The sequence below is a fragment of the Aythya fuligula genome, chromosome 5, assembly GCF_009819795.1.
Source record: "Aythya fuligula isolate bAytFul2 chromosome 5, bAytFul2.pri, whole genome shotgun sequence".
NCBI lineage: Eukaryota > Metazoa > Chordata > Aves > Anseriformes > Anatidae > Aythya > Aythya fuligula.
The window spans coordinates 53,372,487-53,395,238 of record NC_045563.1 but is presented as its reverse complement, the minus strand read 5'-3'; the positions used below and the strand labels follow the sequence as shown (position 1 = coordinate 53,395,238).

The following is a 22,752-nucleotide window of genomic DNA, read 5'->3' as shown; positions in this document are numbered from 1 at the left end:
GGCATAAGCTACTGAGTCCACATTTCCTCCAAAACTCTCCCTGTTTGGCTTGCGGTGGGGCACAAATCGAAACTCAGTGCCTTGAAGTCCTGCACCACTGAAGTCAAAAGCAAACCCATTTACTTCACTGAGCCCGGGATACCGCTCGTGATTCCGACAGTCCCAGGTGCTCAGCGTGGTGTGGTTTACCCGAGGAAGTGCCTGCCTGTTGTTACTGTGATAATCACAGACACGATCCGTCAGCACAGGGAACTGCGCCACTGGGACTGATGACAGTTATTCAGGCAACAGGGAGGCGGCTGTGGAACACAGCAACCACAAAGCCTACAACTTCGGAACCAAATCCTTTCCTTTTGAAAACTTGCTTTGAGAATTCAGCTCCCAGCATAAACTTTCTGCTTCTGACTGAGAAAGACCAAACTTTTCGGAAACTGCCTTCGCAATGTGTCCCTGTCGGGTCGTATTCCTGTTACACGGCTGCAGAGAGAGCAGCCCGGCCAGCGCAGGCCACTGATGGCCGACTGAATTCCAAACTCTGCTCCGCGGCGTGACATTGGAGTGATGTAATGAGACCGGGGGGAGACTGCAGACAGGAGGAACGTCAGCATCAGCAGCGTCTCCTAGGGGAACGGGGTTTGTGCTGGAAACTGGAGTGAGCACGGCGTCCTGAGTCGCAGGGGAAATGGTAAGAGGTGGAACCGAAAGGTACGTTAGTGTATTTTGGAAAGCGTATTGGAAACTATAGCTCTGAGGTAGTTCGGCTTGTATAAAAGTAAATCTTTGTTCTCTGCTGACCTAGTTTTTTGAGCACACGAAGTTTCTGCAAACCTCGGTAAGAACCGTGGGTATTTTCACCATTAGCAGTCAGGGCTACGTTGCCAGAGCCCTGCTGTCACCCAAATCCCCTCCAGGAAGGCTGTAGCGCATCCACCTGCTACAGAACCCCGTGCAGCGGCAGGTACTCGCGAAAGTGACTTCATCTTTTTTAAAAAACTCGAGTGTTAGAGGGGGCTGCTCCGCTTTTAGCAGCGCCAGCAGGGCACTGGCAGCCCCCCGGGCCCCCGCAGGAAGCGGGCCCGGCGCCGGCCCCTCGCTGGCGGCGGCCGGAAGCGATCGCGGCGCTGGGTCCGCGGCGGGTGCCGAGGAGGCCGGGACCGACGTGGCCGGCCCGGGGGAGGCGGGGACTGGGGGCGGCCGGGCGGGGCGGGCCGGCGCCGGGCTGCGGCTGGATGGCAGCGGAGGCACGGGGCGAGGCGGCGGCGGCGGCACGGTGAGGGCGGCGGGGCGCTGAGGGGGCCGGCGGGGCGCTGAGGGGACCGGCTGGGAGCTGGAGCTGGCGCCGCCATTTCGCGGAGCCTCGCCGCCGAGGGGCCGGGCTGAGGAAAGTTGGTGAAGTAACTGCGGGCCCCCCGAGTGGGACGGGGAGCTCCCGGGTGAGGTGAGGTGAGGGCAGAGCCGTGCCCGCTGCGCTGTGTGCCTCTAGCTGCACGCTGTGCAGAAACGAGCCCTGCCTGCAGCGTTTCGCCGCGAGGGGAATGGGGAACAGGGGGGGTCGTGCCGGGGGGCACAGCGTGCCCAGAGAGCCTGCAGGCCCGCCGTGCCTCGCCCGGGGTCAGGCATCCAGGAGGAGTTCAGAGCCCTCCACGGGGCTAATGGAGGGAGGCGGCTTAGTGGAGGATTTTTTTGGCTGGAAATAATGCTTCCTCCCTGGAAAAATAACTTTTTTTTTTTTTTTTTTTTCCCCATGCAATACTCTTTTGCAACTCCTAAAGCCAACTGGCTTCCAGGGAAAACAGTTGTTTATAACGGCTGTTATAAAGATCTTTTTTTTCCCCTTCTCTCAACAACATCTGAAATGTCATTGTGTGGCAGCGAGCAATTGTGCTGAGACAGAGCTGAAGCTGTGTGGTCTGAAAAGGCAGTGTCCAGGAAGGGAGGAGGTGGGTCGCTGCAGGAATCTTTATCGTGTACATGTTTTATTTTCTGTTTTCCAGGAGGTTTTTACCTTGGCATTGTAAGTTTTGACTGTTTTCTCACTGAGCCTCAGACCAGCTCAGTGAGGCAGGGGAGGCTGTGGGAGCCTCCCAGGAGGAGGGCACGTCCTCTTCTCACTTGATGTTCAGTCTCCCCCTTCTTTTCACTAAGGAGTGTGTAAATGGCAGATTTTCATGTTTGTTTTTCCTGAGCTGGGAAGACCTCGCTGTTACTTCAGTTCAGAATCCCAGCCAGAGCAGACCTGACTTCAGTGCTCTGCTCCGGGACCTGCTGGTAGTACTGGTGAACAGGTTCTGCTCCTGGCATGGTTGGGAGGTGTGATAGCAAAGGACATCTGTGTCAAAACTGATGAGTAAATGATGCAATGCTGATTCTTCTCTTAGGCATTTTCTTAAATACATATACTTTTCTTGAGGAAAAACCACATCTCTTATAAATGTGGTTATGCTTATGTCTCGTAGTGGCAGTGGATCTCTCTGAGAACTTACAATTGCTTTCCTTAGAAATTTCTTTATGGGGTACCTAAAACAGATGCTGATGTCTAAAATTAGGGGTAGGTAAAGACATCTTCCATCCTCTGAAACTGTAGTGGTGCAGGGTATTATTTTCTCTCTTGAGCTTTTTTTATCCTAGGACTATGTTCTGATTGCTCCCTTCCTTCCTCTTAAAATATGTCTCGGGAGTAGCCAGTGTTATTTCAGAGACTTGAAGTAAACTTAACATTTCATGAAGAGCATGTAGCAATGTGATAGAAAAACAAAGGGGTTATGGAATTAAACCTGCATTTTTTGGAGCAAGTGGTTATGATATGAAGTAGTTATGATATATTGTGAAGAAGCATATGCAGGAAGCGTGTTCTAAATAATTAGCTGAGCACAAAAATCAGTGTGTGTATGTCCTGGATAATGCACCGAGTTCCTCATAGCTGTTTTACTTACATCTGGAATTCATTGCCTGAGACTGGGGGATGTTCTTGAGCTATGAGGTAGTGATGGTCAGCCAGCATGGGGTGAAGAAATGTACTGTTTTTCCCTGGTGTGATTAACAAGAAAAAAAAGATCTGTCAACCTCAGAAGATTGACTGACACACAGCTGAATTAGGAGAATTGGTTTTCTACCCCTTGTGACTCTTTATTGTTCACCACCATATTTTTGGATAACCCTGGTCCCTTTTGTTGCTGGGAAAAGGAAATGAAGCCTGATACGTAGCCTGTTTTCAGAGCCCTGGACATGTCCTTTGCCCTGTGTGCTACGGCCTCTATCCAGGATTTTGGTCACTCAGTCTCGGAGACCGTTCCAGGTGTCCTCTGGGGAAGACACAGGCTATGAGTGGGGAGAACTAGATGGAAGAATTGGACCTGTTGCATCAGTTGTGGTGATTTCTTTTCCACACCGATTCCCAAAAGCTGTTAACTCTGTGGCAACCGTGGCACAGAAGGGGCCAGTTTATGCCACTTTCCATCATTGCCAAGCTGCAGGAGAACAGTTGTTTTGCTACGTGTATTCCTTGCGTCTTCCTACTGATATGGTGGTTGTATTAATCCTGATTTTTTGGGGCTGGAATGGCTTTGCCCCTCACAAATAAGCTGTTCTCAGTCATTTTCAAGGTCTAATCCAAGCATCAGCCCTGTGCCTGTTCACTTCAGTGGTGGAGATGAATGGATACTTGGAGTGCTGTGAGGTGAAAACGTCTCTTACTTCTGCCACTCAGCCTTCTGTATTCTCTGTGCTGATAATAACCGATAAGAGCTGCCACTTGCAGTAGGGTCCTGCCAGTAGAGCAGGAGTCTGCGGCATAGGGCGGGGAGGGACTTCAAGAGGGGATCTAGTCATTGCAATGAAAGAGCATCTGGATAAGGAGCTTACTCTTTTTTTTATTTTTATGTTTCTGCATCATAGGTAACCTGTTCCAGTCTATCAGCATTTTGGCACTATGTAAACTAGTTTCTTCATATCCAAGTTGAACTGTGCTTACTACTTGAGCTGATACCACAATGTGGAAGAGTTGAGCACTTTCCCCCTTGTGACTTCTGCTGTATGCAGACTGTTCTGTTCCCTTCAATCTTATCTTTTCTAGACTAAACACACCCAGGTCCTTCAGTCTTTTCTTCCAGGTTGTACTTTCTAAGCTCGTATTTTTGTTTCTGTCTACTGGAACGTCTTTATTTTTACATCTGTTTTATAAAGTACAGTGTGTGAGGTGGGTACAGTCTTTTGGCTGAAGTTTTATTTGTGGGGAGTAGAATGGATTCACTGCCTCCGTGTCACACAAACAGTGTAGCTGTTGGTATGTCCCGGGATGTCATTTGCCTGCTTAGTGGCATGCTTGTGTTGCTGGCTCAGATTTATTTTCTGAATCAATGTAGTCATGTATGCCTTTTTTTTCCCCCCCTCCTGGCACATTGGAGTTAGTATTTTGTCATATCCATTTGATTTTTTTTTTCATTAGTCTGCTCTTTTGTGCTCATCTTTGCTGAGGTTGGTTTGACAGCATGTGATAGGTAGGTCTAGGGTTCTCACAGCCAGATCATAACACTGCAATCAGATGCCACAAAAAACGGAGCTGGCTTAAACTTGTTATGTTAAAGGATTTTTGTCTTGTCCAGAAACAACTGGTGGGTTTTGTATGGGTCAGTAGCTTACATTCCAATAGATGTTATCTTTCCACAAAAAGTTTCAGTGGTTCTTTTGCAGCCAGCCAAGCTAGCATCTTCAGCAGTTCCTTCTTGCATCCTTCCTACTTCTAATGTCTGTGGTTACTGTGCTTGGAGCTTGGTGTCCTCCTTCACAGGTTCTGTTCTTTACTGTTCCCCTTGGTTGCTTGCTGCAGCTGGGCCTTCCTCCAGCAGTGGTCTAGTTCAGGGACCGAAACTGGAAGAGCTTCTGGGGATTAAAAAGTCTCTGCTGATTTGTTCTGAACCCACTCGCTCATGGAGTCGGGTGTGAGCATGGGAAGGGGAGGCTGCCTGAGAGGATGGGGAGACAAGGGTCAACGTTGTCCTCTTCCGCTGCAGTGAGCCCTTAGATTGGTTCCAACACCCTGATTTTTTTTCTTGACAATTTCAGGCCCCTTTCTGTTTGGCTGTTATTTAATACTTTGCTGTCTTTATCGCTTTCTTATCTTATAGGTAAATGCAAACTGATCACTTAAATTCATCAAGAACCTTTCAGAGGATTGAAGTTACCGGTCAGTAACTTCTTCAGCCGCACCCTCCTTTTATTTGTTTCTTTTTGTGAAGGTAGATGAGGCATGATGCTTCTTGAGCCTTCTGTGGCCTTCCCATATTTCTGTAAATTTCAAAGATGCTTCAGATTACTGTGACTGGTTTCTTAAATGCTTTCAGGTGAATGCCATTATTCCTCTCAATCTGCAGCTGCCTTGCAATCATTATGGCATTCTTTTCTAACCCACTTTGTTCTCCTGTTTCCAAATTAATTTTGCTTGCCACGTTTCGCTCCTCCTTCTGGAAACTGAAGGAGGCATTTGTACTTCAGCCTTTGTGTCATTTGCTTTCCTTTCCTATTTGCCAACGAGTGTGTAATTATCTTTATTTTCCACGTCTAACATGCCCTTTTTCTCTCCAGTTCTCTTATGACTGAAGAGTTCTTAGTAACAGCTGTGCTGCCTTTGACTAAGAGTCCATCTAACCCAGCAGACTTGTAGGAAGGAGTAAAAATAGCGCAAGTATATATGATATTTTCCAACTACTCTTTCGATCTGCAGCTCCTTTCAGATAAGGGAATTTCCTGCGTCTAACACGAGCTGTCTAACCATGAGCAATCAATAGATTTATTTTCCTAGTGTCTGGTCTGTCTGTTGTTGAATCCATGTAAAATTTTGCACTGGTTTTGGAGAAATGCTGCCACGCAAGTTACCAGCTGGTGTCATGTTTGTTTTCATTTTGAAGCCGACCCTCACTGGCTTCACGTGATGGCTGTTAGTACGTGGGGTTGTAGACATGGTGAATAATCTATCCCTGTTTATACTGTTTACACCGGTCATGACTGTATGGACCTCTGTTATGTTCGCTTTCCCATTTAGTTACCTGTCTTGCATCCTGATTTGTTAGATGCTATTCCATCTCTTCAGTTGCCTTTTCTACCCAGTATTCCCACAACCACATGTCCCCTGGGTTTTGTAATTTTGACATGCCAATTTCATGGTAAAAAGGGCCAGAGAGGGCTCTTAGAGCAGCTCACCAAAAAGGCAGAGAGAAGACTGATCCTGGTAATGTCTCTGGCCAAGATTTTTTTCTGGAGCCTTGGGAAACTGAAGGGCAAGGACAAGCTACCTGCGGGTCTTGGGCCTGGGGAGTCCTTGTCCAGCCCACTGGAGGGAAGATTCTGGAAGGAAGACTTGTTCGCAAGGTGTCTCATGCACAGTCTTACATACCTGATGATAAGCAGTGTCCTTTAGTACTGTGTTGAAATTGGGGAAAATTTCGGATGCTTCCTTATGGGGGGTAGCGGGATATCCACCTGCAATAAGATGCTGAGGGATGGAATGGCGTGACCAAGGCCTTTTCTCCTGGGTGGTGGGCAAGAGCCTCTAGCATGCACTCAGAGCTGTTCTCTATTCTTTTCAGAGATCGGCCAGCCTGGCTGAGACCACTTAGCGATGACAAAACAAAAGCTTCTGCTTGATGGGACGTTCTCCTTGTTTCTGATCGTGGCCTGTGAAGCTCAGCAGCTCGCGAGGAGTCATGCTGCTGCCAGCTCTGGCCCTCTGTGCGAGAAGGAAGCAGAGTCCTGGGGAAACCTGTTCAGCAGTGAGCGGCTGGATGCCTGGATCTGTTCCCTCATCGGCTCGTTCATGGTGGGGCTGAGTGGGGTCTTCCCCTTGCTCGTGATCCCCTTTGAGACAGGAGCTGCTCTGCGGTCAGAAGGTAAGCCTGCTACCTGCGGTAGCCTTTCTGAAGGTCCTTGGTTGTGACTGTGATGAACAGGATCTCCTCTAGAGCAGGCATTCCATTTGCAGTGCTTTAGGGCCTACCTGTCAATTTGATGGGGAATCCTCTAACACATGCAAGTCCTGGAAGGAACTCATACAGAATAGCATTTGTTGTGCACCCTGGGGAGCTGCTTGGTCCAGGACCCTCCCACACACAGCTGTCCCAGCCTTGCAGTACAAGGGCTTCTTTTTGCACTCCAGCTATTTCTTCCATGCTGTCTCCTTTGAAAGCTTGGTTTGCAGATGCTTCTAATTTAGGTCTGTTTGTGCAGAAACTCAGCTGGAGATGTTTTGGCTTCAAGCTGAGTTATAATCAGGTTTTTGTTTCTTTTTTTAGCTGGATCACGTCGTTTGAAGCAGTTGTTGAGCTTTGCAATTGGTGGGCTACTGGGGAATGTGTTTCTGCACCTGCTTCCCGAAGCCTGGGCCTACACGTGCAGTGCAACAACAGGTATGAAAGCCTTATATGCGTAGAAGCAGCTCATTCTGTGCCTACTGCTACATTTTTTTGAGTCTGTTCCATCCCCAAAATACAAAACCAGCCAGACTCTGTCAGCCCTGGCCCAAAAACTGGTCTAGACTGTTACTCTGCTTTGAACACTGTGTTAAAGCAAATGCTTAGGGAAAAGTATATGAAGAATAAAAACGTGTAATAATTTCTATTCGTACTCCAAAGTTTTTAAGATCAGAAACTTCCTGAGATGAGCATGATTACTTTTTTTAGTAACTTCTAACAGGTTTTTTGTCTATCAACTTTTCCTGCCTTGCTTTGGACTCTTGTAAATCTTTGATTTTCCTTTGCCCTTTCCCTAAGGAAAGGGAATACTTCTTTAACCTGATGGAAAGTTATGAATGTGTGTGTGGTCGGGTACATGATACATGAACATGTCTCCTATCTTAGGTGGAGTTTTTTTGCCCTATCATGTGCATCATCTTGCCTGTAAATCTGTATCACAGTGCTTCTCCTAGTGCCTTTTTCTTGGAACTAACTGGGATCCCTCCACTTCATCAGCTGGAGCCCAAATGTGTTCTCCTCTCAATCTTTGTTCAAGGAGAAGTCATGGAAAAAATGATTGTCAGTAGAGATATTGACTAAGATGGTGTCTGGGGAGCTGGGGAGGGAAACAAATACAGAAACCTGTGTTGTCAGCAAACTAAACGCTGTTGGGATGCAGCTTGTGGTATTGGTGTGTATCCTTCACCCCTTGGATGGCCAGACTTGTTGAAACCTGCAGCAGTTGTATCTTTCTGCTTTGGCAAACTGATGTGAGAAGGCAAGTGCTGCTGCATCCCACCTGTTGAGAAGCTAAGAAATTCTTTTATCGCTAAAAATGAAAGAGTGGTGAAAAGGATGCTGTAGGTTTCCCAGACTTCCTTACGGCCATCTCCTGGGATTTGAAATGCTCCACAGATCTACTGATCCTGTGGTTCTCTTCCTTTTTGTGGCTTTGGTACTGTTAGCACAACCTCCTACCTGCTGTCCTTTTTCCTCTCTTCCTGCAGTGGTTCCCTAATGACTCTCTCTTCCTGCTCTAGCTTGTTTGCTTCTTATGTTGTCCTGAAGCATAAAATTTTTCATTACCTGTATATGCCCCAGTGCAGAATCGTTCTGTTCTTCCACTGCAACCTCCATTTCTGCAGCCGGGTTGAAAGGATGATTATCTCACAAGCTTGGCTGTAATTGAAAAGAAAGTTTATAGCTTTGGGCTTAATAACTTGCCCAGGTGTGGCAGAAATGGGAAGGTGAGTTTGTAGCTCCACTGATGTTAGGTTTCATGTTGGGTCTTGCTGCTCAGTAGGTAGAGCTGCAGGATTTTTATTGATGTAATGTTAACATGCCTCTGGGGCACTGGGAAGTTCCCAGTGTTGTCAAGAAATGTTCTGGATTGTGCTGTTGAAGTAAAAGGGGTGGGGGCTCTCACACTAAGTGTCTCAAGATGAGGACACCTTTTACTTAGATCAACAATGAGCAGGTTAACTTAATTTTCTGTGAGATACCGTTGCTCTTTACTCCTTGCAAGAGGTGTTTCTATTGTTTTGGGTTTTTGTCTTGGGACTGGTGATTAAACTATCTGGGGCAGGTGGGGTTCCCATATGGGAAGACACTGTTCTTGGAAGTGACATGAAGGTTTTTCTGTTGTCCCTTAGGAGAAGGGCAGAGCTTTCAGCAGCAGAAGCTTCTGGGTCTCTGGGTGATTATTGGCTTCCTGACCTTCCTGACGCTAGAGAAGATTTTCCTAGAGAAAGAAGAGAAGGAGTGTCCTGGTGTGGTAAGTGAGTAGCCAGAGGGGAGGGAGTGCTGTTGTGTTCAGATGGTGAGTCAGGCACATAAGCACTGTATTAAACACCTCATCTGCCCTATCTGGCAGGCTCAGCAAAGGATCCTGGAGCTGTGAGTAGCTTATCAAAGGCCTTTGGGAGCGTTTTGCCACTTTGACACGTGGTTCTACAGGCTTTGTGTGGTTTTAGCTTGAGATTTCTCACCTCTGGGCTGGTTTCGTTCTTGATGTGGTTTGTGCGAAAAAAGAGCTCCCCTTCTATATGGACTGGGAGCTGGAGTGCTCTGCATTTGAGACTGCCTCAGATAACCTCTGGGGGATGACAGTTTGCTGACACATGCTCTACTGAGTAATTGAGACTCACTCTCCTTCTGCGTCCTCAGTCAGGGCAAAGAACAGCATTCTTTGGAAGATGTTCCTTGCTGTCCACTTCTCTTGGGGGTGATCGGAACCAGGTGCTTGTTCCATGGAGCTGCTAACGTGGTAGGCAGGGTTTATAGTTGGCCAGGTCGTGCTGTGCAGTGATTCAGACAAGAGTCACCCAGCAGCAAAGAAGCAACACTGACAAAACAGGAACCGGGAGGTAACACCAAGACAGACAGTGGCTAGTCCTAAGCCATCTGCCTGGTTCCTAGCAGCACCTCTCCTATAGGCTGTTCAGTACTTTCTGTGCCATGCCTTTTGAGAGAGAAAAGAGCAGGTCAGGAACTGGGTAAGCAATTAGCCATTGTTTTGACTCGAGATTAAATTGAAAGGAACTTCAGCTCATACATAGAGACTGAAGTCTGAGATGAGCAGTTTATTTGGAAGCTGACAATCCCAGCTATAGAATAACTCCTTGGGATTCAGTTATCCTGATGCACTGGGGAGAACAAGACTCTTTCCCAGATGGAACTGAATTTCTCTGGGCAGTAGCTGCCAGCAGGACTGACAGATTGAGGCCCTCATCTTCCCAGTGGAACCTTGCTCATGTCAAAGGGGCCTGATTCTGATTCCCTGTATATCTTTCTATTTTCCCTCTCCTGATGCTCGGAGAATTCATTGCTCTTACGCAGATGTGACAAGGTGTGACACTCTCTGAAGTCTGTCTTGTTTCTGGTCATTGTCATGGTTAGATCTGGGTACCAAAGCTACTGATTTGGGTTGTAAGAATGAAACTATTAAGGCTGAAGGTTGGATTTCTAACCTAGATTTGTGCTCTTTGTTGAGGACAAAAAGGCAGTGACAAGTTGTTTTCTGCTAATTTAGGGCTGTGATTCCAAAGCACCAGCTGGAAAGATTCCCAATGGAAGTGGCTACCCCCTGTCAAAGGTATCAGGCAGATCCCAAAGAGAGGAAACAGGTTCAACTCAGTGTAATGGCTCCACTCCTCCGTCGTGTCCAACAGACAACAGAATCAAGGTAAGAGACCCACAAACAGCCCTTTTCTAGATGATTTGCATCCTATGTTTTCCGGGCAAAGATCTTTCAGTCAGGAGGCTGAGTTGTCTGTAGAGAGAAGTGTGCCTGAGTGGGGGACTCAGTGTTTGAGGGAGTTACACTTAAATTTTGCTCTGTCAAAGTCACAGCAGGAAGGAAATAGGATACTCATTGGGAGAAAATCTGCACTGCAGCTTATGCAAAAGAGGCAAAATCACTATTGTGAAGGCATAAGCCTGGGGATGGGTGTTTTGACTGAATCCTGAGACCAAAGTACAGTACTTTTCAAGTTACTCTATTATCTTATACTCAACATATCTTTATTTGCTTAACTTTTTGAGTAATGACTTAATTGTTTCTCCAGTGCCTACATTGTATTAATTGTGAACAGCATGCTTCCTTTTAAGGCACCTTTTGGATGTATTTTGACAGTTGAAGCTGTAAAACTTAAATTCAGGGTTTTTTTTTTTTTTGAATAGCAGCCATCTGCTGCCCAAAAGTGCCTACTTTCCACTTCTGCCTCCAAACCTGCATTTCTCATCACTTCATTTGCACTGGACCTCATCTGACCCCTACAGTGAGCCTGTTCAGGTAGCTAAGCAGGCAAAGATTTTTTGATGATGATGATTATTTTGCCTGTAGGTTTCTTTCATAATTTATCATCTTAAATCAGCTTTCCATGTAAAGTAGTGCTGGGATAAGGGAGATCAGTCAGCGAGCTCACAGGACTGGAGGTGGAGGACAGAAAAGGAGGACTGTAGCCACCCTCCAGTGCTAACCTCTAGATTGGCTTTGCTTTTGCTTTTGTTACTATCTTTGCACTGTGAGAAACCCTGCCTGGGTGACCATAACATGCAAGAGAATAAAAGATCACTTTGACCAAGGAGGACCTATAATTTGAGTTTGAAAGCACTTAAAAATATGAAAGATTTGTAGGAGATTGACTATGAACAGAAAGTGTAGTTACACAAACTAGCCCAAACCTGGACATGTGGTCAGTCAGAGGCTCTTCACTCTTTCTATTTTAAAGTTGTTCTGCTGTAACCTTGTAGCTGTTACTACACGATGTGAAATACATGTTGAGATCACTGGGTGGTTTTGATACCTGTAACGTTTGTGTAATCTGAACACTATGACAAAGTGCAAGGTGCTTCATTGGTGGTTCTGGAGCTGATAGCTCTGAAAAAGTCAGTATTACTGGGTTAGGAAACATTGTGTGTTTATTTTAGAAAGGTTTATACAAGGAACTGCGGACTTTGAGGATGGTTAGTCCTCCCCTGATTTCAAGGAGAAATGTAACACTGATGGGGGACACAATTGCTCAGTGCCTTGTTCTAATGTGAAAAATAATCATGTAATTATTGCTAATTGATATGGTATTATGGGAGATAAATTCTGTCAACTAGACATTTTTCCCTGCTTCTATTCAGTCATAAGATTGTTTGGTAATGACAAATCTGGTCAATTTGGTAGTTTGACAATTTGGTAATGACAGCTTTCTCCCAGATTCTAATAAAACTGGTACTGCATGAAATCAACCTTATTAATATAAAAAATCTGTTATTCTATATTATAAGCAGGGACTGGATTAATGCAGCCCCTCTCAAATCTGTTCATTACTGGTTTGTGATTTTTGTAATTGATTGTTTAAAGAAAAGTACATCTTTACATTTGCAGATACTACTCTGTTTCTTAAATGTCATGTTGTGACTGCATGAGGTTGGTGACATTTGCTAAACTGAGTAATTTGATCAAAAGAGATGAATTTTTAACATGTTTTGATAGAAGCAAATATCAAGTAATAGATTAAGAAAGAATACAGATCCCACTTATAAAATAGGGAGAGATTCCAGGAAGTCAATGCCTTGGAAAAAGGTGTGAGAATCATAGTAGGAAATTGGTTGAGTACAGTCTTCCATTATGATGCTATAGTCAGGAGGGTGACCAAGTGAGTAGGAAATAGTATATAAGACCAAAAGCAAGTGTTCCTTTCCATAGTAGACCTCATCAGTAGACCTGACTCTTTATTTGGCTTTTTCTGTAGTATTATTCATGATATCCAAAATAGTATCAATAAATTGCAAAGTGATCAGAAAAGAGCTGAAATAATTACTTCAGGTTTGCAGTACGTGTTTTTTTTTTAAGTGTTTTTCTTCAGCTTTTAGCTCTATAGATGTGACGAATCAGGGTTGACTTTAAGGTGTATGAATACCCATGCAAGAGGCGTGACTATATGTGAAAAGCTAAAGCTGTACTAAATAAAAACAGGTTAGAAATAGAAGACAACTGTGATGGAAGGTAATTTGCCAGTGGGATAACTTACCTAGAGACATAGACTCTTTGTCACTTGTGGGCTTTAAGGTGTGATTTAAGCTTCTTTCTACAAAATACAGTACAGCTTAAGAAACAATGGGCTTTATGCAGAAACTTGAAGTTTCTGTTTCAGTTGTGTTATATAGGTCTTAGCTGATCATGGAGACCTCTTCTAGCTTTAAAATCCTAACATGTCTATTTAATCTTGCAGACTGTTATGAATACACATGAAATAGAAACTCAGGAGTTAATGTATATAATTTTAACTTTCCACCTTCTGGGCATTTAATCTGAAGATTTTAATAGTCTTTCTGGTAGGGGGGAGATTACCAAAATTATCAAGATATTTCTACCTTGTTTCCTTAGGAAACAACATAAGCAGTCATTCCATCTGCCTGTCCATCTGTTCTGCCCTTCATTTTTCAGTAACTTTTGAACCCATAATTAATTTTACTAGAGTTTCAGAGAGGGTAGAAATCTGAAGGGTAATCAGATTTCTGCAAGAGCCATAAAAATCAGCGTGGCAGTAGAGGAGGAATGCAGACTAATGTCCTGTTGAAAAACTCTGGCAGAACTTAGATGTTGCATGCTGCTTGGCAGCTCTGCCTGGTTGGAAGATCAGCAGGTAGGTCTCACTGGCCTTGTCTGGTGGAGAAGTGGCTGTCATGGACTGCACTGGGGAGGGAAAGGAACATGCAGAGAAAATGTTGCTGAAGTGTGCAAGGTAGGAGCCTAAAAAGAAAAGAAAAATCTATAGCAAAGGCTTCTTTGGTTCTCCTATGCGCTCAGTAACAGTTTTTTCTTATATCTTTTTTCCCAAAATGGAAAGATACTACTTAAACAAAAATGTCACTCTTCAAGGCTTCAGTGATTAGTAAGCTGCAATCAGTCATCCTTGCTCCATGTCTATTAGAACTTACACTCTTTGGCTGCTGCTGTAACAACTTGTCCTAGCTTAAACGCTGCAAGTGGGAGGCATCCTTTGCACCCAAACACAGATTGGTTCTGCCCTGCATTGCAGCCTTTATTCCTTCATCAAGTAAAAACTTTGTAGAGTACCTTTTCCTTACTCATTCTTTTTCTTTTTTCCCCCATGGCACAGGGGTCCTCGTTGATTTGTAGAAGTATGTTTTATTGCACAGTGACATTAATTCTGAAGCATGAACATAAACACTTCATCTTGCTGTGCTCTTTATGAGCAAGGAGAACATCCTATTAGGTATTCACAGAATGTAAATGTCAGAGGCTCATAACTGTCAAATCAACCCAATTTATTTCTGAACACTCCAAGGCTTTGCTTCTTTCAGTGACAGCTTTTGCCCAAGCCACTGACAAGAAAAAGTCATAATGTTTTAATCATGAAGTCTATTTTTTTCTCTATACAGTGGTATGGGAAATCATTTTAATATAAAACTTATTGAATAATTATTACTAGCCTGTGGGGAAAATGCAATCACATTAAATCCCAACATGAAAAGAAGAAATTTTAGACAGTCACATCTGACTGAAAATAAAAAATGAGAAGTAAAACTGCTGTGTTTGTGGGTCTGTATGCACACATTGCTTTGTGTTCTCCTTCTTGCAAAAACATGCAGGGAATTTCTGCATCCATTGCGGAGATGTTGCTTAGATTGTTACTTAAACATGATACTTAGACGATCTTTGCTTAATTCCTTATTTTCATATTTAACTATGTATGCACTGTGAAAAGTTTAAAGCCTGTGAAGATGTTTGGAGATTGTGCAGTGGAAAGTAACCTGCAGAAAGTAAATGCTTTTGAGAGAGATACCTAACAGAAAGCTCAATCTGAGCTGCGGTGTACAGGTGGCAGGAAGAAAAGATTCCCCAAAGGAAGTTTGATAGAAAAAGGGAAGAGAAGACTGAAAAGGGCCCGTGAAACCTATTAGCACACGTGAAACCTATTAGCTAAATTTTGGCTTACCTGATGGTGAAGTAAGAAGTTAATGCTTAGCGTTTTCTACGTGGTCTCTCCTTAGTGCTCACTGGGTGCTGCCCTGTAACTGCAGGTAACATGTGCCCCCAGTTCTTGCAGTCCAGAGACAGCCTGATATAGTAGCTAACTCCTGGATTGATGATAATTTACACTGCATTGAACTGCAGTGGCCCAGGACCTACACCTGGTAGTTTTTTTGTTAAATATGATGTGAAATAAAAAAAACAACCTCTGAGCAAATGATATGGTGTGGTACCCTCAAACCATTTTGGGTCGGTCAAGTACACAATTTTTCTGGACAGGAATATAGCACTGATAGGGAAGTCTGACCTGGAGCTGGCATTCTGAAGAAGGTAACTGGCATACACTTTTAATGTTCAGAAATCTGTCAGCATACAAATGCATATACGTGCTATCCAGCCTTCTAGTAGGTGTTTTTTTGGTGACTGTCATCACTATCTTCTCTTTATTCTTTGTTAAGGGAAAGCAAACCCACATGCAGAAGTTTTTTTAGTGCAATGTTTCAAGATTTTTATGGTTATAAAAAGCTGTTTCAGCAGCATTTGTTCTGTTGCATTGTTCTTGCCAGCTTTTGAAGAAGAGATATTTAACAGGTATTAAAATACATGGCTAGAAAACAAGGTCAGGTCATATTTGAAGCTAGTCACCTGTGTAAATTAGTGTTGCCCAGTATCAACTCAATTTTGAATCAGATATTCTGGTTTATTCTTTTTCCTTTTTCTCTCTCTGTATCTGAAGCTTCTTTGTTATTTGCTCTCTCTCTGTCTGTCTTTCTTCCAGTAAGATGTCTTTCCTAATCTCTGACAGTACTTGCCTACACTAAAGCTGAATTTACTCTAGAACTGAATGGAGCATTTAATTTGTACTTGAGCCCTGACATACTCTAAGATTGTCCTGACCTTTGCCATCTGATCATGGTTCTGTATGACCCATGCGAGAGCCATGTCTGGCACCTCCTCTTATCGTATGTCTCTTTCTTTATCAGGGGCTCTTTTTCTCTTTTTGCAGATTAGTGGATACCTCAATTTGCTGGCCAACACCATTGATAACTTCACACATGGCCTGGCAGTAGCAGCCAGCTTCCTGGTTAGCAGAAAGGTAAGGTTTCTGTCACCAGCTGTATACTGAAGTGGAGATGTCTGTTCCCAAGTGTGATGCAACATGCAAAAAAAAACAAACAACACCAAAAATAAGAGGAGTTTGCTCCTCTTTCTGGAAGTTTCTGATAAAATGGAGTCTATATTAAAAAGGAATCGGAGGGTCAGGACAGAATTACAAGCTTCTTCAAACCTGACACCTCAGTTTGCCCCAGCTCCTGGCATTTTGGGAAGGGTTAGCTCATCTGTACATTTAGTAAGAACCTTAACATGGAGAAAGGGGCTGTGATGTAATCCTGCAAGTGTTGTTCTCCGATCTAGGGGACTGTTTCTTAACCACCTTCTTTCCTCTGCTGTAGGTTGGGTTTTTAACCACAATGGCCATTCTCCTGCACGAAATCCCACACGAGGTGAGAGGGCTTTGTATCTTGTGGGGGGTTTCAAGGGTGCTTTATTGTGTGAATGAGAAGAGCTGAGTCCAGTTATGTTTTCTTGTCCCTTTGAAAGCTCTCTGGGAGACTGGAAATGTGGAAAGTTAAAAACAGTCCTGAAGCACTTGTTCTGTTAAGGGTGACCTCTGACTGAGAATGTTCGTTAACTGTTGGCTCTTGATTTTCGTAGGTTGGGGACTTTGCAATCCTACTTCGGGCTGGGTTTGACCGCTGGAGCGCAGCCAAGATGCAGCTATCCACAGCTCTCGGGGGGATTCTAGGAGCCTGCTTTGCAATATGCGCTCAGTCACCAAAAGGAGCAGGTGAGGCTCCCTGGGACTTCAGTAGGAATGTGAGGAGCCCATGATCCCCATGTATGTATCTTCTCTCCCATGGATTTGTGTCAGGAGTAATGAAAGCTTTCTGTGCTTCTGCAGGGGAAACAGTAGCCTGGATCCTCCCTTTCACTTCTGGAGGATTTCTGTATATTGCCTTGGTAAATGTTGTGCCTGATCTCCTGGAGGAAAAGAACCCGTGGTAAGTGCTCCCTCCTGTTGTGCTGCTGCCCTTCTTACTGCCTGGGAGCCGGGCTGTGACAGTTCCCCACGCCTGTTCTGGGGGCACATGAATGCCAGCTTTCCAAATCCCATTAACAAGGCTGCTGTGCTAGCTATTGAGTTTATGGGACCATAGAGACCCTATAAAACGTGAAAACCTTCAACTGGGTCAGTCTCAAAGATTGTGCTAGTGCAGTGTGAAGCCCAAGCAGCTAGAGCAGGTTGCTCAGAAACATGTCCAGTAAGGTGACCCTTTCCACAGTCTGTCTTCGCAGCTCTTACACCTAGTGGCTTAGGGATAGTGGCTTAGGGACTGTCTGAACCAGAGCCCCATACAGGCTTAGTGTCTGATAACCACACACGAACAAATCTTTCACATGCTTTTCTCATCTCTTGTTGATCCTATCCATTACTCTGGGCTTCCTGCAATCTCCCATAGTTTGACTGCACTGCATGAAATGATGCTTTATATTATTTATTTTTTGCATCTTGCTTAATAATTTTGTTTAGATGTCACTGTGTTGCTGTGTGAGTAGAAAATAAGTTTCTTTCCATCACTCTGCATTTTTTAGTTTCACTGTATCCTACCTCAGTCAATCATCCCTTCTCTACACAGATAGCTATATTCTGGTGTACATATATATAGCCTTCCCCCGTTTGTATTATTCTAGTTTCATGGAGCCTGACTGAGGCTCTGGCAGGTCCGGATCGAGGTGTGTCACAGTAAAGGTCCTCTAAGATCTGCTGGCAGAGCTGCCCCTGAATGTTCCCACATATTTCAATTATATTGACAGGTTAACTTCTGTAGTTTAAATGAGAGACTTCCACTCACCTAGTTCATTTTCACTGAAACAAATCAGGAAGTGATCAAAAAAAAGACCCAAAAACCAGCTCCACAGTTATATCTGAGGAGGCAGGAACAGTTGGTAGGAAAATGGTAATGACCAGCTGGGAGCTTGCTTTTGGCTTGATAATCTCTTGTGCTGGCCCAGCTGTTCGCAGGGTATACAGAGGTGTAGCAGGTATATAGTCACTTGTAGCACCATCTTAGATTTACGCTTGATTAAGAGTGGTAAAATTAATGAAAATTAATCAGCTTTTTTTTTTAATTGTGGCTATTTATTAGTTGAATGAGGTTCCTAATCAGTCTTTGAACATGCTACTGAAGTGTTGGTTCTCTTGTGAGTAAAAGGGCAGGAATATGCAGTTGGGTAATTGCACAGCTGAATCAGCATAAATTGGTTTGGAAACCTTAAGTTGAGCCTTGCAGCTGAGTGGAACAAAAGCACGTCAGTTTATAGACAGCATCTTTGTTTGGGGTGCTGGGAACGAGTCTTCTCAGCTGTGTAATGGTGTCATACAACTGCCGTGTTTTCCTTGTGATAGATTTGGAAGGGCAAAGAAAAAAACAGTCATGAGCTTGTACATCACTGCCTATTGGCATTGGTCTACACCCCTCCTAATTTTGCTGTTTCTTTCCCAGGAACTCCCTGCAGCAAGTTCTGCTCCTGTGTACAGGCATTACAGTCATGGTGCTACTCTCATTCACAACTGACTGACCTCTGCACTGACTTCATGATGCCTCCCAGAGCCACCGCAGTGACTCTGAGCTGTTACAAAGCAATAAGGAACACTAATGTTATTTCCTATGTGTGTGCGTGCAGATCTGGCTGCTAGTGTGAGAAGCAGGTGAGAAAGAGGTCTGGGTGTGCAGGACTTCGTTCCCTGGCTCTCCTTTCCCTGTTCTGCTAAAATCCCACACATCAGGGCTTCTATTTTTTTATGGAGCAAAAGATACAGCGAGCAAAAATGAACTGAACAACTGCTCCACCGAGAATGGACAACGTTTTATTTGGTTCATTCTGATGGAACTGTACCTCCCAGGCTCTCGTGTGAACACAACAGAGGCGATCCCTGTAGCCGATGAAGAACTTTTCTACCACTCTGAGGGCTGGAGACAGAACAGGGATGGCAAAGCAACAGTAAAGCAACAGCTTTAGCCAGAACTCCCTATCCACGAGGAGTTACGGTGCTATGAAAACCTGCATTGTAGATAGAGGGGAAAGGCTCCTTTCCAACTTATCTCTGGCTTTTCATTGACATCACTTGTTCCTAAAGGTAGTATTAGCCTTGGCAGTTTGCTTCTTTGGTCTGTTTAGTATTTACTTATGTTGAAATTGAGCCAAGAACTCGGGGCACTTTTGGATAGGTCACTACAATTAAATGGCTCAGCTTGGAGATCACTTGCCTCAGCTCTTACCACTCCAACAGCCAGCACAGCCTAACCTTTTTATTTTTTTTTTCTGAAAAATGGTCAGTAAATGATTCTTCTATTGCCAGACTTATCAGCTCATCTACACGTGAAAGGAAAGCCACGTAGCTGCTATTTCTGACCTTCCTCTCCTCATAACTGCCAGCTGAACATGGCCAAGTCTGCTCTTGAGACCCAATTCACCCACCATCTGCCCGCAAGTTTCCAAGCCCTCTTGAGAAGGAAGGATTAGCATGTCAGCCCTGCCTGGCACCTTACAGCAGTCCTGGACTGTCATGGCTCAGGTCAGTTTGGGCAGTGGTTGGACACCATTCAGTACAGCCTGGTCAGCAGCATATAACCCCGTTAGCTTTTCCTCTGATCAACGTAGCATGTTTAAGGGCGTGCTATAACCAAAGCTAGGGATGGTAGCTTATTTCTGGCCGCCTTACCTCATGGTGGAGGTAGTCTGTTGGGGATGAATGGATAAGCAATAATACTGGAATTCCTTAAGGGAAGGGGCAAAGCAGCAGGGAATACTGGAGGGAGGGTGAAATGGGAAAGGTGAAACTGTTGGTTAAAAGATTTAAAAAAAAATATGGGTCTGGAAAAGTTGTGTGCTGAGTAAGGAGAGGAAACGGTGGTGTTAAGCATGCTTAAAGAGTTTTCTATTGTATGATATTTGGGGTAACATTTTTGGCAATTTTAGGCCAATAAAAATGAATGACATTTCTAGCACTTTGCCCAGACAGGCAAAGCAGACAGGGCTGACCAGGCCCTCATTCCACAGGGATGTTTTAGTGCCACAGAGACATGGGCAATTGCTAGATCATCCATTCTGCAAAGCTTATCCTCGCTTTGCTTAAATCTGTTTAAAAGCTGGTCTAATTGAACTAGCAGAATCATTGGATACAAAACAGGTGCCACAATGTGAATTGCACCAATTCAGTTTTGTTTTTAAACAGCTTTTCTAAATGAGCACAGCTCTCCAGCCTGCACAAAGCCTTATCAAGAGGGCTTGTCCCTAGAGGGGGTAATTTGGGTCGGAGCAATGATGCAGGTATGCTGCCCGCAGCAGAGGCATTTACTTTCCTAAGAGATTCTTGAACTGTAGACAGTTCTTTTCTTATGACAGCTCCTGTCCTACTTTTCAGGGAGAGCTGGAGAGCTCATGCTTGCAGCTTTCTCTGCCCAGGAACTGCTGTCTAAATTTTTTTTCGTCTTTCCTTACCCCAGGCTCACACAGTAAGTAGTTTCACAGTGAGGGAGGCTTAGTGCCTTTTTTTTTTTTTCCTTAGGGGAGGGGGAGTGTTTTGGAAAACAAAGTTGCTTTCCTTTGTCAGCTTCTCCCTCTGTCATTCAGTTGTCAGAAAGTCTGAATGTAGCATCCGCTTTGCTGGAAGATTAATTTGATTAGCCCGCAGGGACTGGGGAAATATATTAACCTCCCTAGCTCTGGCTTTGGTGTTCTCCCCCCTCCCTGGGGACTAGAGCTTGCTGGACCCTGTAGTAGGGCTTTGGAGGATGAATTTGTAGAGAAAGAGGTGCCTGCCATTTCCCAAGATGTCTTTCTCAAAATGAGGCTGGTATTTAAGTTGAATCATTGCCAGGTGAGTGCCCATGAGTTGGTGTTATTGCATCAGCACTGACTCTTGCCAAGACTAAACTACAGTCAGGATTTTGTGCTCAGCGTTCAGGAATGTGAAGTGGATGACACTGAAGAAAGAATTTCTCAGTTGTTTTTCTTGGCTGATACCACAGGCCGAGAGAGTCTGTGGTTCTTGGGAAGATACCCTGTAGAAGGTATCCACGGGGCTTACAGGAGGGGCTGGCTTTCCACTACATGCAACGTCAGCTCTGGGGCTGAGAATGCAGAGCATTGGGAGGAAATGGAGCATCACTCCACCACATTTGTCACTTTTGGAAATGCAGAGAGACTAGTATTTTCTAAGCTCTATTTTTTCAGCTACTCTTATGCATTTTCCCACTTCATCTGTATTGGTCTGCTCTGCATGGAGACAATAGAGATGAAATAAATGGTTTTTCATTGTGGGTTTGCGTTTTTTATTGTTGTTGTTGAAATTGCTACTTTTCATTGAACTAAAACTACACATTCAATTCAAATTTCAGTGAATTACAGAACAATGTCTCTGGGTTGGTTAATTCTGGAGCCTGACCCTGTTCTTTACTGCTCTGACTTTCACAATTGTAAGAAAAGTTTCTAACCCAGTTTGCTGTACCTGCTGCCATGGCACCCTGGGCCAGGAACGCTGTGTTCTGATCAATAATTCTTGGTTGCCAGCCTGTGTTCCCTGAAAAGTATCACCAGGTGAGTTATTCCTAGTTGAGCAGAGAACTTGCATGGTAACTGACTACTACTCGGAGTTTGGCAAACATACTTTGTGATTAGTGATACTTTTTTCATTGAAAAACTCAAAGCCTGTCTGGTACTTATGCTCCTCAGCACTTAGGGCTAAGCTGGTTACCTGACATATGGGACAAAGGCATCAAATGTCGTGTATAGGAGGAGCCCAGAAGGGAGTAAAGGGATTTTCTTTACCCTTCAAACACATGGGTTCAAAGCAGGTCTTATCCCACTCTTAAGCTGAAAGATTTTCAGGCTATAAATGCTGAATAGTAGGAAATGACTCTTGGTTCTTACAGAAGACTTCTTTAAGAAGAAGGAAAAAGATAACCCTAGAGCTGGAAGAATGTAGACAGGTAGGTAGGTGATCAAGGGCATGATCTGATGGTGGTACAGGGGCTTTGGCAGCAATGTAGCTTTTGTTATTTCTGTCCCTAGCTTCACTGTGCTGCCCTCTTTGGTTGTCTGTGGGGCTGTGCTCTGAGCTTCCCTCCCCCAACCCCTTTTTCTTGAAAGTAATGTAAGTCAGCTGCCTTATTCAGTGGCTCTTGCATGATTGCTGTAAGGCAGAGGGGAACAACACCTGGAACTGTTTAAGGGTGATGCTCTAGCCAGAGCCAGTCTTCTGAGGCTGTAGCCTGAGGAACTGATGTGGAAAGCAGGGGGATTTGATAGGATGGCAGATTTAGGAGACATGAATATTTTCATCTTTCTACAAGGAAGCTGTCGTAATTGCAGGATCTTGTGTTATGTAGAGCAGCAATTGTTTGAAAATTATTTTTCACTCTTGATGTGGAAGACTTGTAATTTAGCTGGTATGTGTAAGAAAATTCCTTTAGCAGCAGCCCTGTCAGTTCCTTTCAATTTGCCTGCCTTCAAGGCACGACTGTGCAGCTGCGTGGCTGGTAATCCCATCTGTCCAGTCCGCGCTGCTGAAGAGAGAAGCGTGCTGAAATGTGGCAAAAGCAAGCTTTATGCATGGCTGCTGCGTGTTCCCACCAGGCATGGTTCTCTGGGGAGAAAAGCAGCGTCTGCCCTCAGCAGGGCCCCTGGGAGCCGGGCTGTGGGGGGCAGTTTGGGGGCGCTGAGCACAGCTGGGAGGGTCAGGACCAAAATCTC

At 44.6% G+C, this 22,752-nt stretch overlaps 1 protein-coding gene across 7 annotated transcripts; it reads left to right on the top strand.

The window, feature by feature from the left end:
* Positions 1-584: 584 nt before the first annotated feature.
* On the top strand, positions 585-21,320 carry SLC39A13 (solute carrier family 39 member 13). Of its 7 annotated transcripts, none has more exons than XM_032189051.1 (11): positions 585-705; positions 5,124-5,182; positions 6,582-6,881; positions 7,284-7,397; positions 9,095-9,216; positions 10,474-10,626; positions 15,941-16,030; positions 16,389-16,439; positions 16,651-16,783; positions 16,898-16,997; positions 18,501-21,320. In XM_032189051.1, the coding sequence occupies exons 3-11, from the start codon at positions 6,614-6,616 to the stop codon at positions 18,574-18,576; spliced, it is 1,107 nt and encodes a 368-aa protein (XP_032044942.1). In that variant the 5' UTR covers positions 585-705; positions 5,124-5,182; positions 6,582-6,613; the 3' UTR covers positions 18,577-21,320. The 7 variants fall into 7 exon arrangements, with proteins under 7 accessions (XP_032044942.1, XP_032044947.1, XP_032044945.1 ...); XM_032189053.1 differs by lacking the exon at positions 585-705 and adding an exon at positions 1,418-1,438; XM_032189052.1 differs by lacking the exon at positions 585-705 and adding an exon at positions 1,884-1,940.
* Positions 21,321-22,752: the final 1,432 nt, after the last annotated feature.